Source organism: Gadus morhua, chromosome 21, assembly GCF_902167405.1.
Source record: "Gadus morhua chromosome 21, gadMor3.0, whole genome shotgun sequence".
Taxonomy (NCBI): Eukaryota; Metazoa; Chordata; class Actinopteri; order Gadiformes; family Gadidae; genus Gadus; species Gadus morhua.
In genome coordinates this window covers 17,932,083-17,950,523 of record NC_044068.1, presented here as the reverse complement: position 1 = coordinate 17,950,523, position 18,441 = coordinate 17,932,083, and the positions used below count along the sequence as shown (strand labels likewise).

Below are 18,441 nucleotides of genomic sequence, written 5' to 3'. Positions count from 1 at the left end.
AAAAGCTATTCATTCATTTTGTCATCTGTAATGGAGGGGGATTCCTATACATTGCATTTATAAACAATTTGCTCAAACACATTATTAGGAGGTAGAACCATTGATGTAACAAAGCAATTTCTACAGACTGCAAAAGGTCACTATTTGTTTTCACATATCACATGGTTACTGTTCGTTTACAGTAATCCTATTCGTCTAAAAAGTTTAAGGTTTTAAAGGTTCTGGTCTGTGATTGGGCGGCCGGGCTGCCAGTCAGTGACGTACAGCTGTCACACTGCAGTCCACCAGACGGTAAAGACAACGGTGGAATTGCAAGGTTGAATGTGCTTTCTACAGTCACAACAGTTCGGTTAATGTGGTGTACTCGAGATCCTCTGTAACTACGTCGTTAGTAACTACTATCCGTGCACTGGTGCTCTCGCGAAATCAAAGGAAGTTCCTCGTATTAACTTTCCTTATCCACCGAATTCGTAAACTATCGTCGTAGCGGGGCTATGTTAACATCGGCTAACGCTAGCACGCTAACATTAGCTATGGTACGCTAGCCCTCGGCTCTGAACCTCAGCTCACTTAAACCCCTTATTGCCAAGTGGGGGGAACAACTTTTCCTCTTATATGCATGTAATACGTTTTGCAACAGGTACGCCGTTTTTCAGTCATGTTAATGCGGCATATAGAGATAAAAAACGGTGTGTTTTTTCCTATTGAACACTGCATCCGTCGACTTGGATGAGTTGTCCTGGCGAGTTTTGTTAATAAATAGCGAGGCTCACGATCCATCTGCCGAAAGGGGGCCGAATGCCGCAGGTTTTGGAGACTGTCAGAGCCCGATCTGAACCGACCATGTTGGATCACACAGAGTAGAGTCCGATCCCCGGCTGGCTCATCGACACTAATACGCATGGAAGAATACACGAGGACTGCAGCCTCTTATTTGATATAGTCTTTTTTTTTATATAGTTTCACAAAAGTTCAGTTTTCCAGTTCACGCCTAAAAATGTCGGCTATCTCTGCATCAGAGAAAGTGGACGGTTTCACCAGGAAATCTATGAGGAAGGCCCAGAAACAGAGAAAATCCCAAGGGTCTTCCCAGTTCAGGACCCAGAGCGCCCTGGTGGAGCTGTCGCCTCTGCCTCAGCTCAAAGGTACGGTACCACTTTATACATTATGGCCTTTATCCAACATCTGCCTGGAAATACTATAGTGTTAGCCCTTAATTGGTTTTGCCATGTTAAATGGCATATAGTATGTCCTTTCTCTAACATCTGCCTGGAAATACTAGGGTTTTGATCGTTTATTTGTGTGTTAAATACACACCCTGGTGTCGAGATGGCGACACGAGGATGTGTTTGACAATCGTGTTGGCGAAGTCATCCAAACTTTTATACATATTCTTACACTGTGGGGGACATGTGTGTTGTACGTGGATCCATCAAGGAGACACGTTGTTACATACTGTTTTCGTCTAGTAATTAGTATGCTGGCCAATTGGATGATTACTGTATGCTACTCATTGTATGACACATTGTTATTTTGATGTTGGACATTGCGCAGAGCTAATTGTATAATATTTAAAAAAACATGGATGTCAAGGGCTAGCCTCAATTCTATGCACATTCCTCTTACACAGTGATCCTATTATGCACAGCATCCTCCCATTACCTAGTTTCTTGTTGACAAGGCTGGTCATCAGGTTGGCTGCTTGAGCAGAATTCATTAACGGTGTAACTGAAGTTCAGTCATACAGTGGCAAATTAATGAGGGGTTTGTGTGGGAGACTGAATAGCATCTGGAGTAAATTGCAAGTGATGTGAGGCTATTATTAGATGTGTGCCGATAAGCTTGCAAGTTTTCTCAATAGCTAGCATCCAACGGCTGTGTGCGTATCTCGCTTGCATACTAGTATGTGCAAGCTGTAGATGGCTTGCAGCAAATTTTGAGTTTGCTTCGTCAAATTGAAGAATGTGTTGAGTAGCATGAGCCTTCATAATAATAAACTGAATGCTAGTTGTCCTACCAAAAGTACATCCTGGTGGCTATTTATCTAACACTAAAACAAGTCATGAGGTCGACCTGAGTGTATATTTCTGTAGGGCCTTTGTGTCTATGGGACCATTGGGGTGTTGCCCAGTTATAGTGTAGCCCAAAATGTTGATAAATCTTTACTGTAAAGGATTGGTAGATTAATACATGCTTGGTCAAGAGGTCACATTATGGCTTGTTATTAATTGGTATGTGAGGCAGAGTTGCCCGTATGAGTAAACCAATGTTGGGTTCATAAAGAGGACAGTCAGTTGGAGAAATGCATATACAAGTTCCTGACACCATGATGGATTATACTGTCTAATATGTTACTTATTATTGCACCCACTAGTTTCTCCTCTATTAAATAAACATCACTTCTCTGTATCGCTTTAGCCGATATCGGCTTGTGTGTACCATGTCACATTTAATTTTGTAACCCATCAATTGAGGTGAGTTGCCTGATTCAAAATGCTTAAAAAACATTTAGCATCCTACTGATTTTAGAGAAAGCTGTTTCAAGAATGTTAAGTTGTTTGCTCATACCAGTAAAAATGAAACAAAATATGATGAGTTATCATATCAGTAATTATTGCATGTAGAAATTCCTCAAAGGCCTTGACCCTGCATACACTCGTCTAGACCACCATGCACAAAGAACAAGCCCAACTTGATCAAGCATGGCATGCTGCAGTGCCCATATACCCCTATTGGCTTTGTTGGTATAATCAACTAGTGTTGTGTTTTCTCCCATCATAGGCCTGATGATGCTGGGCTGGTTTGTTTTTAACTAGAGTAACCACTAAATCATTTTGTGCGGTTTGTTTGGAAATAAAAATGTTCATTCATGACTTTTCATTTGCAGAGCCCTAAACAAAGTGCTACGTCAGCATTAAATAAAACACATTTTTCACTGTCCTGCTGTTCATATTTACAATTTCTGGCTTAAGTATTGAATGATGGAAAACATGCTTAAAATAAGGTGGCTTTCTTTCCCTTTACATGTCAAGCTTAACTGCACGTGTTTGATTGAACAATTTAACCTGAACCTAATTTCTATGTCTTTTGCGACATTATCAGTGACGCACTCCCGTATCAAGGTGTGCTTCATATCAGGATTCAAGGTCCAGATGGACAGTGTCCATCTGAGCACCGTAAAGAGCGTTCCTCTAGCTGACGTTTGTCTGGCAACGCACATGCTTCAAGTTTCTCACAATTATTGGTCTGGCTTGGATAATCTCTGCTGATCCAATCCATGTACTTAAAAGTTTATCTGGGTTATTTAACCACGCTAACTGAATGTTGCTGAATGTGAGGAGATTGTGTTGGTGACCATGACTTGCATAATCAAATCACCTCTCAGTGGCACTGTGTATAGCAGCTAGGCTATATCACTAGCCTTAGCACCATGGGATGGAATACTCTGTAACATTTTGATTTGAGACGGACTGCTTAGGACATGTAGTGTTTTGTGAATATAGTGTCGATTTACTATTCATATTTTAGAATGCTCTAGTCTAAAATTTATGTAGAGGGACTGATGGTGACCTTAATATTAATTTAAAGCATTGAGTTGGCGATAAATAAAAATATATATATACACAAAGAATACACTTTTTCTGATATCTTTGCTATTTTACTGTTGATGCATAATTGACATTTTCCAGGATATAATCATAGCCATCATATAAATGCCTAGCGGTTTCCCACCGGTGATCTTAATGCAAGATTCATCATGCATCAAATTGTAATGGACGTGAGGCAGTGAGAATGCTCTTCCTTCCTTCAGCAGAGAGCCCAGAGTGCTCATAGCCGCTGTTGTCTCTGACAGACATTGAAAAGATGACTCATTCTCCCACCGAAATAGTTGCCATGGCAGCCAGAAGCCTTGCGAGGCAGCCAGGCAAATTTTTACTTTCCCAAGATAGACCGCTTCATTGAGGCCTGTATTTCCGTCTGTGGGTTATTTGTGCTGAGCCCACCACGACTAAGTAGAATGAAGGTTAATTCTACTCCAGGGGGTGTTATCATCTATCTAATTTTAGTACTAGGGTAGTGAGTAACTATATACAATTGATTATATATTCAGCTGTTCCATTTTGTTCTATACTGTTCGGTTCTCTGTTTTTTTCAGAGGTTTTCCATGCACTCGTTTAACTGGTATATAATCATTTTTATTATCTCCAATTGTAGTTTCATATCTGACAGCATATGGACTTTGCACGTACACTTTAGTACGGTGCAGTCAGTGTTGTTCACACCATCCCATCCCAAGGGGCACACTGTCCTCTCACTCGGCTCATAAACACTTCTGTCACATCAATTATTGGCCTATTGATTGTCTTGTTTCCATTGTCGTGTCCACTGGCAAATCCATTCATATTTTTGATCTGCTAATCACATTGTGATTGGAATTGGTGATGCACGCTACACCAAAGGAAAAATTATGCATCTAGAAATTAGTTAATAGATTATTATTTTGAAACCAATTAGCCACCTTACTTACTGCACATAGATTCAGAAATAAAAAGCTTCTGCTGATTTTCTGTTGCAGATTCTGAATGTATTTTTATAAAAGGCAGAGAAGGGCAATATTTATTTTAGGCCTAAAAAATTTTTTTGTTTGGTTCCGGTTTCCGACCGACCCTGTCCATTTGTGTGCGACCCAAATTATTTTATGAGCTTTAAAAAAAAAAAATGCAAACTATAATTACGTTTTTGTACAGCACCTCTTCATTCTGTACAAGGATGAGCGCATTCTCTCGTTTATAAATGAAAACAACCTACTTATCATTCGCTGCCGCTGGAAAAAATAAAATAAAAAAATAAAATAAATTCCCTACCTACCCATGACCTCAACTGACAACCAACAGGAACCAAACTTTTTTTTTTTAGGCCTTACAGAAAGACTATGAAGTGGTTCAACCCTGTGCTTGCCTCGTGTACATGTTGCCTGACCTCTCTTGACCATATTATCTGACATTTGTCTTTCCCAGAGACTTCTCATGCTCCAGTTTCACACTATCCACGTGAAGTATTGTGAGCAATTCTTGGTGACAAACTAGGCTTTACAAGAAAGCAGAGTTGATGGGCGTCCGTATTGAGGCCTTCCTTTGATCGTCTTCCCCCCCCCCCCCTTCATCTTGATTGTGGGTGGACAGAGGTAGGAAGCTGTGGCCCCCTGCCATGGTACTTGTGTGTTTGTAGCTTGTCCAAATTAATCCTGATGGTTACTGTTTACGGTGTGGCACTGGATGTTTATAAGAAACCAGAAGGGATGAAGACTTTGATTCTTACTTGCGCACATTGTAACAGAGTCTGCGCTGTAATGCACGGTGTTTTAATCCATGCCGTGTTCACAGTTTGAGGAAATTTGTTGTTTTGCTAAGCTTCTTGTTTGTATTGATTGGTTACATTGGGGCTGTCAAAAGCTGTTTCTACTTCTGTTGTGACATACATGGAGTGTAAAGAGCAGCGTGTGAACTGCAGTCTCATGCCAAACCAGTTCAGCAGCCCCAGCAAAGTGATGTGGCCTACGTGGCATGTCATGCATTAACAGTCACATTTAGCCTACAGTAGGCTGCTGTCACTCCATTTTTCTAGTCGTCACTCATGCATGTCGCCTGCACATGTCCTGGCACTTGAGGATTCCAGTTGACTGCTACTTCACATAGTTTCAGCTTTCTGGGAAATGCAGGCTGAATGAATGCCGCTGATACTTTAGATTGCAGAATAAAGGAAATTCATTGTCAGGAACCGTAGCCGTTTTTGACCTCAGGATGGCAAAATGTGTGTAATGTTGCCTCTCTCTTTTCAAGTTATCCAGAGCTGCTTTCAATTTTGGGTCACCTTGTTTCCGGCCTTGTGTCAAAATAACAAATCATTGTTTCCAGTGTTACGGTTCTGTTTGACCGTGTTTACGCTTGTCTTGGTCCATTTAATGGGATGCTCACTCACGTAAGCACAAAATAAAACGGCCTCCTGGTATCATGATGTTGCCTCTGTGAATGGGTATCTCTTTGCAAAAGGTGGAAACATTGATCTGGTCTGACTGAAACGCCAACTTATTTTGTGGCAGTAGTTGAGATTCAGCATATTTTATACTTTCTCACTGCTTATTAAAACTTGCACCATTTCACCCCCAACCTAGACTGAAATTCCATTGCCTATTAATCAAGAACTTTTTGTCCTTGAGGTGTTGGAAGAGCGAGGGTAGCAGTTTAAAATTTGCACTGTTGTGTGACCAGAATGTGTCTGCAGAAAAATCGAAATAGTGCAGTAAGTTCAATGGACATTTGCATAACTTTTATGTACATAATGTTTGTTTTAATGCAAATTAAATTATGCTAATAGAAACAAATTAAGTGGAATAATTGAATAGTTTGAATAGTTGAATAGTTTGCCACAACTGTTTGCCAATGCTAAATTGTTTTATAGATCAACGTATCATGGAGTTACATTGAGTTGTATATCATAATGCAAAAGAGCTATGTGTGAGGAAAATAAAACATGTACCCTTTTTTAAAACTGGCTACCAGCTCCATGTTTTTGTATTAAGATAATGCTGCTAGAGCTACAGGCAGGCTTATAGGTCATCTGGCCAGCATATCCTCCATTTCACTTGTTTTGGTCTTGTTCTGGCTGGCTACTCTTGCACTTAATGTTACTGGGCACCACAAGTGCACTTTATACATGGTAAACGTAGGAGGGCCAATACAGAATACAAATGTTTGTTGTACATTTTGCATGGTACTCAAGTGCACATTGGAATTCTGACCTTCCTGGTAGTTTTCTGCAAATACCAGGATACAATTTGCAGTACAAATGGGGTTTCTGTATAACTACTAGTGTTTGTTTGAATGCGTATTGTCCTGCCAACTACATTATGTTGTGTTTCTTTGCCGGCCCGGCAGCATCCCAAAATAAACGCACTAAATATAAACCGCTACCAATAAGGCAGAGTTGCTTGAATGGAAGGCAATTGCGGACGTCTACACCATAGATTTGCTCATATCCCCTCACCACAACAACATTGGCTTGCATACATCCGGCATTCATTTCAACTCCATGTATCTGTCATGATTCTGTGTGTGGGAGAAGGAAGATGACTGCCTCAGTGTTAAATATGGATGGGAATACTTTTCTGACTTGGCTTTCAAGTGTAACTATTGAGTTGTGGGGATGATATAACCTTCAGTGTAAACCGATATTCGCAATGGGATCCATGATTCCTATTGGGTGCATCTCTGTAGGATATGCCTGTGAGGTCAAGATTACTTTGATTTAGTTCTATTACAGATTCCCTTTCTGGGACCGTATGAGATGTGGCAGAAATTCTGCATCGCTGACCACTATTAAACTGAACACCATTCCCCATGTACGCAGACAGGAGTGCTTAACCCATTGTTATTTTAATGTAGAGGCCTACAAAAATGTCTTCATGTTCTAAATGTCTTGTGCAGGCTCAGGTGATACACTCGCTAGATGGCCTGGATTCCAACCAGCTGTCCATCACGCACAAGATTTAGACCCAACACACCTGCCCAAAAGCAATGATGCTTCTGAAGCAAGCCATTTCTTTCTTCTTCTTTTTTTTTCTTGTGCACACAAGGAAGGAATGCAAAATATGCCCTTATGTTACCAACCACCACGGTTAGGGCTCAGAGAATTGGATCGGGCTCTTCCTGTTGCTATAGCGCTTGCTGGCCATTTCCGAACAACACTACCCTCTTTAGGCTGCATCAGTTTTGGAAAGATACACGTGGAGAGTGCTGACTATAGCAACCAGACTGGATCTATTTCAACGCTTAATATTGACTTCCCAGAGCGGCAGCAGATAGTGTGAGCCGGTAGGGTCCGGTTGCGTCAGTACTTTTTGTCAGCCTTCACCGCTTTTGGAACATTGCTTCATTATCTGTGAGGCTGGCCTGGTGTTTTTCTGGCAGCACCTGCTTTTCCTGTGCTCCCCAATGCTGCACTGCCTCGTTACATAATGAGAATGTGTTCTCCCCCAATAAGAAGAAGAATCTGCAACTCAGCTTGCCTGTTCTCCATTATTCTGAAACCTCTGCCATGTTTTACCTGTGGGTGAATTAAGAGTGGGTATCTGTGTATTACTTATTACTCAGCTTGAATACATTGAAGGTCCTCTAATATCACACAAAATGGAGCTATCAATATCATTATTTATCTTGTAGTTAATATTGATACACCCCAGGCCAGATGCATCTCAATTGCAGATTTCTCCTTGTGTATGTTAGTTCTCAATCTATAGGAGTGGTTCTTGGAGGGCATCTTATTTAGCAACACCTCAAACCCTTTCACTGTTTGGTTATTGAGGCTTCATGGCCTGGTTCTCCACGTACTCGCCCCCCGAGCCTCTAGCCTCCACTGCAGGGAGGCACCGAGCCTGAACAGAGCAGGGTTTACAATGTGTCGTTGTACTTCTGGCCCGCTGCCATGTGCTTCTTAAAGTGCTTGTGGCCAGACGGACATTTCGTAATATTGCTGAACGAACACTTGATTATTCATCCATGAAAGGACTCTAATGTTAATTGAAGCCCCACACCACTGGGCAGTGTTTGTGTGATAAAACCATGTTTCATATTCATGTAATAATGAGTTTTGCACCGTTTAAGAAACGTATCATTACGCAGCCTTATTTTTATTGCAAGGGTAACATGACGTAACTGAGGACAACCATTCAACTTTCCCACTTGTTAAGACGTGTCTCTTTGTAAACTAGGGATGCTGGAATATCTTGTCCAATTCTGCCAATGCTAATTCCTCTAAAGAGCAGTGTAGAGGCCTCTTCCTGCTTTCCATAAACACTAACCTCAGATGAAAGGTTGGCACACCGTTTTATAAATGTATAAAGCCAACCTGGGTCTCCTCCCCCCTATTGTAGCCATACAAACTGATTGTCGAGAAAGATGGCAGTTATTTACCTCCGTTCCAAGGACTTATTCAGCTGTCTCTTTGTGCAGCCTGCGCCTTCTGTCTGGAATGCCCTCCAGCAGTGGCTCCACAGTGTGAGGCCCCCAGCAAATTTAAGAGAAAAACAGATGGAAACAATGAAGTTGTTTCTCTTAAACAATTAAACCTAATTAAATGCATGATGGATGAGTTGCCGTTCATCTATGATGGGGTTAGGGTTATTGATTGGATTGATTATTGAGGAAACCCTTTTATTTGATGACTGCAAATCATCACTTATTTCACCTCTTTGCTTCAAATGAGTTTGGACCTAATGTGTTCCTGGGGGGTGTCTCGGCACACGTTGGTCTCTACGGGAAACAACAAGGCAGAACCACAACCAACGGGATGGAGCCGACCATCGATTGGAAGGGACTAAAAAAAACGGTCAAATAGGTTATCTGTTTGTCGATAATGCTGTCAGGACTTTGATCTTTCAAAATGAAAAATATTACTACCAAGCAAAAACTCAGAGGTGAAACCAGACTACACCTGTTGGGATAAGCCACGGTGCCATGGGGCTGCTCACAGCTGCACGACTACAGCGACTACGGCGCTATCTCCAGAGTGCTGCTTCAGTGGATTGAGGGCTTCATAAAATATGCCATCTGAAGCACACACAAACTAAACTTCCATGTAGCCAAGTTACAAGTTAAGCTAAAATTTAAAGGAACACTCCACCCATTTGCATTAAGCTTTGCATTGTTAGAAACCCAATCATATTTTTGAATGGTCATGCAACACTATCTCATTTTCCCATGAGACGGGAGAAATCCGTATTTACCTCTTACACTTTCTTCTGGCAATGACGCAAAAATCGTCATGTTGCGTCATTGCCAGAAGGAAATACAAGGGGGGGATTTCTATTGAGACTATAAGCACTACTAGTCCCACCCTTTCAAACCCGCCCATAGGGGGTGGGACCTAATGCGCAAACAGACCTGTCACAGATCAGTGCCAGTGAGTTAGACTTCACCTGCAGAAAACCTGGCCGAAGGTACTGAATACGCCGACGGACACAATATGGAGGTTTGGGATTTTGAAGAAGTTATGTTAGAAACGGATGTTTGTGGCTACCTTTATGAGCCACAATATAGCGATGAGCAGCTGAGAGCTATGGAGGAATGGGAGGCGGCTGAAGCTGCCGCCGCTACAGCCGAGGCAGACGCCCTGCCTGCCGCAGACGAGGAGCCCGCAATGGCTCGAGCTGGGGCGGATTGGTGGAGCCTGTGCTCTCACTGTGCGCCAATGGACACAGAACAAGAGTCGGTCTGCTGCCGAGAATTCCAGCGGTGCCAATTTCTTCTGGACGAGATCACGGAATCTGAGGATGACACGGACGTGTTTGTTGTCGATCAACTGAATTTCGTACCCCAGCCTTTACGCCTCATCTGAACAGTTGGGTATTGGATACATATTTCCGGACCCAGAAATTGTACTGGAAACGCCAGCAAAAGCCCGCCAGGAGAAACGGACGTCTGAGTATAGAGTAAGTGTTTGTTTTTTTACTAACACATTGGCTACAATAGTTTTGAGTCCTGGGGAACGTGACAATCTAGCTATCCGATAGTAGCCGATCTTATTGGCAGATCATAGGCTACGTTATGTTAACTTGAAGTCTGTTTAATGCTGTATAGGCTACTCAAGGCATAATTTATCTTGCTTTGCTAATGTTGTTCTCTTTCTTTCGTAGACAGTATCGGCTTCCTGTGTTGTCCAGGCCATCAGAGCTAATTACCCAGCACAAGATGGGCAGTACCGTGGCTACCAGGAGACGGTAGATGCTCAAGATGAGCTGTGACTATTTTGACTCTTGACAACGCACACTACACGTTTTATTTTTGTAAATATTTCATATTTTTTCATGAATAAAACTTCAAATTCATGTTGGTTGTTGTGATTTGTTTACTAACCCAAGTGCTGTTATACTAAAGTAGGCCTACTGTGTAAGACAAACACTTATTTAAACTGGGGAGAAAAGGTTGAGTACAAATACTTGATATGCTGAGCTACTGTAATTACCAATGTTTTTATGCTGTGCAGTAATACACAAATGATGCGTTTGAAAAAACGAGGGCAGAAGTCTAAACTAGTCAACGTATCACAGGATATGTTTACACAAAGTTAGCTCACGCTAACACTCGCGCTAGGACCATGGGCCCTTCCCCCTCCAAACGGAAACAGACTGGCGGTGCAGCGAGCGCAATGCACTGTGGTAGTTGGAGGATTTCTTACTTTTGAGCCAGAGAGACACTTTCTGCCTTTTCTCAGGCTAGGATGAACCGATTTCAATTTTTTTTGCACATTTATAATACATATTTCCTTCATCAACCTTCAAATCTCCACTGGAGATTTAGAGGTTATCGATTCGTTGTTGCAGCCCTAACAGGAAACCCTCCGTAAATGAACATCTGGCATGAGCTGGTATCAAGTGCAGCCCTGTGCAGTATTCCCCCCCCCCCAGATGTTCGGCTAAAGAATTGACAAGCTTCTGGATCCAAGATTAGCCAGTGTTTGACGGCAGTCATACGTTTGACTGATCAAAGGGCTATGGCCCCTGCCCTACCAAGTGGTATGAAGGTGAAGGATCATGTCTTGCTTGGTGTTTTTGAATCTTCATGAAAGACATTGCAGCAGATTCCTTGACTTGAAAATACTTTCTTGCCTTTCTAAATGCTCTATTGTACTCAGAGCTCATGTTTGTTATTCTTTGTCTTTTGTAGTTTTTGTTTTTGAATATTGCTTGTTATGGACCGTCTGTGACATGATGTACTGAACTTCTGCTGCCTATCTAGGCCGGAACACTTTTTAGAAAAAAGATATCTCAAATCGTATCCTGGTTGAATAAACACCAAACATAGGGATGTAGCAATGTAGAAAATATCATCAGAGTTGGTGAAAGCATATTCATCATTGCACCATCATCACTCAACCTGAAGTCGCCGTCTTGGTGGAATATCGCCACATTATTCTGTGTTGGCCTTGGACAGATAGTCATTACCACTCCTATCTCTGTTGTTGACACCCCAGGTGACCTCAGTCTCTTTGTGGTCTCTCTTTGCCTCCAGATGTTCCATCCACTGAGCAGCAAGAGCTGTTCACCCAGAAGCTTCAGCAGTGCTGCATGCTCTTTGACTTCATGGATTCCGTCATAGACCTGAAGAGCAAAGAGATCAAGAGGGCCACCCTCAACGAACTGGTGGAATATGTCTCCACCAACAGGGGGGTGCTGGTCGAGACCGCCTACCCAGAGATCACTAGTATGGTGAGTACCCTTATGTGTGATTTCATGAGTTACCTCAGTGATATGTTATGTGCCACACCACTCAAAATGTCACCACAAAAAAAAAAGGAAAAGTGTGGCGAATTTTAAGGTATGTTACAAATGTGTCAGTAAAGGGCATCGGTTCTCAGCACATCTCTGTGAGTCTGTATAGTCTGTTTTACATTTTTTAAGCCGCAGACCACACTCGTGTTATGACCAAGAGACCAGGGTATGTTTGCAAAGTGCGTGTCGAAACCGAGCAAGTTATGCCTGTCCTTTTTTCGCCCCAGAAACGATAAGAAATCATGGTATAATGTAATTGCTGTAGCCATTGTTGCGATGATTTGAGTGTGTGCAATGAAGCTCTCCTTCCAGGGTGATTAGACTGTGCCTTGGCTCAGATGAGTCAAGGGGACCTCAGATTACCTTTGGGCTGAAGGCATTAATCTCCGTCATCACCTGCCGCTGGTCTCATTTCTTTAGACAACCTTCTGTATGCTTAGTATCATAATGTATGAGCAGGTGGGCCGGCTCTAGGAAAGAGCCAGAACAAGGACAACATTTTGTGAGGTTTGTTTGTTGATTGGTTGATGAAATTATTATCAATAGAAACGTGACCCAATGATATATTTTATTTATATATAACTATTGAACACTTATTTTTGCCCTTAACTGTTAATTCCATCAGAAAATAGTGTGTTAACCTAAGGGGTATGGGTATCGTTGAGATTTTAACGATACCATTACTCTGAACGATACTGCTTATCGATCCGGTACTTTAATGGTACTCTTATCGATCCAGTACTATAAACTCTACATCACTAGGCCAATTTATTTTTTATAAGTAGTATACCCAAAGTAAGTATTTTATATCACCACAACTGCCAGGGCTATGATATGTAATCTTGCTACCAAAAGAATGATGACACCTGTGAAATTATTGTGGAAGTGAAATAATTCATGTGGATACTTCTTGGTTAGAGTAAACTAGGGGTGTAACGGTACACAAAAGTCACGGTTCGGTACTTGCCTCGGTTTTTAAGTCACGGTACGGTTCATGGTAAAGGGGAAAATTATAAAAAACTGCTTGCTTATCAACAACGGAGAATGGCCGTAGATCAGCAGCAATGAAAACACCAATAAACTTGGCTATGGCATTTGCATTTCTCAATTATTATCATTATTCGATATTCTATGTGATTCCGACTATTTGACGATCGTTGCCCATCTCTAGCGTGTGCATGTTAAAGTGCTGTACGTAGAAACGGAGAGCCTTCTCCATAGCCGGAGAGCGTCCAATATTTTTTAACTATCTGTCGACGTCATGGACCTATTGGTCGACGCAACGGAGACGGCAAGGGCTGTGATTGGTCCTCTAACAAATTCATTTCCGGAATCACTTCTCTGGTTTGACTTTACACCTTAATTACTTTGTACATTGTTTACTTCTCACCTTTAGGACCAATAAAACACCAAATAAGATTTGAAAAGCTTTAGAAGTTTATTTACAACACTGCTTACATGGTTTGTAGTCGCATATAAGATAGATCGGGTGGCGAATTGCATTGCGTATCCGACATCCCAACGGAGAGCTGCTTAGGGGTCTCCGTAGTTATGAAGTCGCATTACAGAGTCAGAGTAGTAAACTTTGGCTAAACGGTCCGGGTGGAACTCCGAGTTCAAGTTTTAAATTCCGCAGGGCAAAAGAAGCATTTACATTCGCCATAGTAACGCTATGTCCGCCACATTTACGTTCCGCGGTACACCTCTGTAACCGCTCCGAAGTGCCTGTACCATGAAAGTTCGGTACAAATACGTGTACCGTTACACCCCTAGAGTAAACTATATTACTGTAGGGCCACAGCACATCATCTAGGTAGCTGGGTCAATATTTGATGAAAATTAAGTGAATTACAGCAAGAGGTGGAGTTAACCTCCAAATAAAACAAATCCAATGAAAAATCTACAATATTGACTTGATGAGACACAAAGATATCTTGGAAACCCCTTGTACAATTGTGTCATTTGACCTCTCTATTTAAAGGTGACTATATTTAAATGACAACAAGCCAAACAGCCCAATTGCACCAGATTGGGAAGAAGGAAATGTATTCTGATTGATCTATTTACTTATTTCCTCTAAAACTGCCTCTTGGATACTAAAAATGTACATTTTGGTAAAGCGCCACTTTCAGGCTGCGTTATTTGGGGAGACCCCTAATATAAGTATCATAAAGCTGATCTATCAAAAATGTATAGAAAATATATTGCCTTAATTTCACCATGTTAGAGAAAGTAGAGGGCCCCGCTCCCAACTTTTAAGGACCAGCTTGGACAGGGAGAGTTTTGAATTTAGTTTCATTTCGGAAGTTACTCGGAAATAGCAAAAATGCTTAATATAAGTTGTATAAATAAAGCTAGCTTGAATCAATAGTAAATATATTTCCTTAAGGTGACTTATATACCACCGGGTGCAAGTGTGATAAGCCGTTTTGAAAATCTGCCTCTGCTGACATCACAAGTTGCCGTGTCCACCTTGATCTGTGCTGGATAGATCAGTCTACCAGCCTACCCAGTGGACAGAAGCTAAAGTTGCTCACCTATCCGACATACATCTAGGTGGACACGCCCACTTGTGATGACAGAAGTGGCAGATTTTCAAAAGGGCTTGTAATTAGGGCTGGCCCTAATTGTTGGTTTTTCCGAGCGAATATTCGAATATTCGTTCCAGAAAAACACACCATCAAAAACAACATTAATAATCCCCATGTACTCCCTGGAACCGATTTTGACAGAATCTGCATATTTTGTTGAAGATTTAATAGCTTTTGAACGTTAATTAGTAGGCCCGCCTAAGTCAGTTGGAGTTCCTTAGTTTTTCCCGTGGAAGCGAACAGCTGTTGTTCCGTTCCAAATCAGCTGTCCTCTCTGCCATCTCAGCCCTTACGGGAGCTTTTCAAATCATCCTGGAACGTGTATCTTTTCAGGGAATTTGTATAATAAATCCACAACGAATACAGAATATTGATTGTCTTATTTGTCCATATTATATCCATTATATTGACCGGGTATTACTAAGACGCTCACACTCTGCAGCAAGCCAGTCACAGTTGAGGGGCGCTGTACAGCGAACGTAAACAAACAGCTAAGCTAAGGTCAGCATTTCGCTAAGCTAAGGTTAGCATTTCGCTAAGCTAAGGTTAGCATTTCGCTAAGCGTTACTTTTCCTCCTGAGATCCCGCTAATGTTGTAGTAATGTAAAGGGAAACAAGATATCTATTCATCCTCCACGTCTCTCGCTTCTCTGCTTGGTTTCACTTATAGTTTGCCCCCCCTCGCTCTGGTAACGTCACGTACGTGAAAAAAAAAACAAGGAAGCTCCGAATACTGATTCAAATTCGAATATTAATTTTCCGAACGAGTATTCAACAATTCTAATAATTCGGGCCAGCCCTACTAGAAATGACTAATCACTCTCTCACGTGCTGGCATAATATGTCCCCTTTTAGTCAATACAAGTAATGTAATATTGCAGCCGAGGCCCCTTTTTATAGCAGTTTTCAGTACCCATCACTAGTTAACCTGAACTTAGAAATTATTATATTCTTTCAGTAAAACCAATTCAGTTTGTGTGAATTAACCAAACATCTATTGCTTCATATATGACATGATGGTCTATATATGATTCTTTGGTATTGTTTAGTTTTATATCTGACGTTGTCTAAATGAATTGTGATTCTAGATCGTCTAGATATATGTATGAATTAGTTTGGTCCTCTTGTAGTCAGTTTATGGAGGTTGCTGTTGATGGACATTGTTGAATATTTGATGGCAGTAAAACTCCATAACATCTAACCCTAACCCTAACAAAAAAAGCATCTCATCTCATGAGAGGGATGCACACAAGATGCCCTTCTTACCCACGTTCTGTGGGTAGGCAGAAGGATGCTGATGCACACCATTTCTTCCAACAAAATAGTTTGAGGTTCAAGACCTTAATTGCCAAAATAATTGTGTGTGTGATTCATATTACTTTGGCAACATTTTCCAACAAGTGATGAGGTTGCATATTGCCACCAATTGACAACCCCCCTTTTCTCCTCCCTTCCAACTACTATGGTGGCTTCAGCTAGCCTGTATTGTCTAAGATGTCAGTAGGTATTACCATTTTGAGAAAAAACTCAGAATAAATCAGTTTATCTAATCACTCGGATATCTTTGTCATAGTCACCATGGTCACAGTACATGTTGTAGGTCATGGCAGAGGTGGTTCTAGTTAATAAGCCATTGATGTTTCTCAACACACTCCTTTTTATTGCATCAATAGTGGAAATGACATTCATTTACCTAGATTATCGCTGATGTATGCATTTATCATTAATCTCAATAATAAAAATAATAATAATAATAATAATAATAAATTTTATTTATAATGCACTTTATATTCAAGAATCTCAAAGTGCTTCAGAGAAAAAAATACCAAAAAACTATTAAAAAGGGGGAACCTCAAAGAAAGTTAGCTAAATGCTCTTTTAAAGAGATGGGTTTTGAGGTTCCGTTTAAAAAGAGCTGTAGTCTGTGGAGCCCTCAGGTGGTCAGGGAGGGCGTTCCATAGTCTAGGGGCAGCAGCAGAAAAGGCCCGATCACCCATGGTGCACAGCTTCGTATGTCGGGTTTGGAGGGTGTGAGTGGATCCTGAACGGAGTGTACGTGAGTTTGTCGGGGGGGTGAGGAGTTCCTGAAGGTAGAGGGGGGCAAGTCCGTGAAGGCACTGGTGGTGAGGGAGGGAGACCTTGTACTCAATTCTGAGTGAGACAGGGAGCCAGTGCAGTGATTTCAGGATGGGGGTGATGTGGTCATGCTTGCGCACCCTCATCAGGACCCTGGCAGCACTGTTTTGAATGTATTGGAGCCTCTGGATGCTCTTGCCAGGGATCCCAATGAGGAGTGCATTGCAGTAGTCCAACCTGGAGGAGACAAAGGCATGGACGAGCTTCTCTGCATCAGCCAGGGTGAGTGATTGGCGGAGTTTGGCGATGTTCCTGAGGTGGTATAAAGCTGTCTTACAGAGGTGTTTGATGTGGGTGTCAAAATTAAGTTGTGGGTCCATTTTAACACCGAGGTTGGTGACGGATGTGGAAAGGGGGATTTTTTTTGCCAGAGAAGGTGATATTGGTGATGGTGGGGGAGCAGAGCTGATGTGGCGTGCCAACAAGGATGGCTTCCGTTTTATGGCTGTTAAGTTGTAGGAAGTTGAGCTTCATCCACGCCTCTATCTCCTCCAGGCAGGTGGTCAGTGTGGATGTTGGCAGAGGGGCAGAAGAAGTGGGGGTTGTCCTGATGTAGAGCTGTGTATCATCAGCATAGCAGTGGTAAGACAAGCCATGCCTGCTAATGACACTACCCAGGGGGAGCATGTACAGTGAGAACAGTGTGGGGGCCCAACACCGAGCCCTGGGGGACACCGCAGGTGACGTTGTTGGTGTGTGATTTTGCTTTGCCCAGGGCAACGTGCTCAGTTCTGTCAGTGAGGTACGAGGTGAACCAGTTCTTTACATTTCCTGATAGTCCAATGGTGTATTGCAGGCGGTGAAGGAGAATATTGTGGTCAACCGTATCGAAAGCAGCTGTTAAGTCCAGGAGGATGAAGAGAGATGGGGAGCCGGTGTCTGCTGCCATCAGGAGGTCATTTGTGACCCTGACCAAGGCTGTTTCTGTACTGTGGCCATAGCGGAAACCAGACTGGAATTTTTCAAACAAGTGATGTTGTATGAGGTGATCCTGGAGTTGTGCTGCAACTGTTTTTTCCAGAACTTTTGACAGAAATGGGAGATTTGAGATGGGCCTGTAGTTAGAGAGGACTTCTGGATCAAGGTAGGTTTTTTTAATGTTGGTCTGATGACAGCAGTTTTTAATGCAGATGGGATATGGCCGGCCAGGAGGGAGTGGTTAATGATATTGGTGATGAGTGGAGAGACAGCAGAGATGTTGGCCTTCAGCAGAGCTGTAGGGAAGGGGTCTAGTGCACAGGTGGATGGCTTCATTTTCCTGATGACGTCCTCCACCTCTTCCTTTGTGATGCTGGAGAAGGAGCAGAGGGTCTGGACAGAGTCAATCGGTGGGTCAGCAGTTTGAAGGGGCAGGGCAGTAGTGATGGAGAGGTGTGAGCGGATGTTATT

General features: G+C 42.2%; 1 protein-coding gene across 1 annotated transcript in view; it reads left to right on the top strand.

Moving 5' to 3' along the window:
- Positions 1–267: 267 nt before the first annotated feature.
- ppp2r5a (protein phosphatase 2, regulatory subunit B', alpha isoform) overlaps positions 268–18,441 on the top strand; it is a 37,180-nt gene continuing 19,006 nt past the window's right edge. Inside the window, 2 exon segments of the mRNA XM_030344940.1 lie at positions 268–1,145; positions 12,066–12,262. Of these exon segments, the coding sequence (XP_030200800.1) occupies positions 998–1,145; positions 12,066–12,262 (345 nt within the window). The 5' untranslated portion in view covers positions 268–997.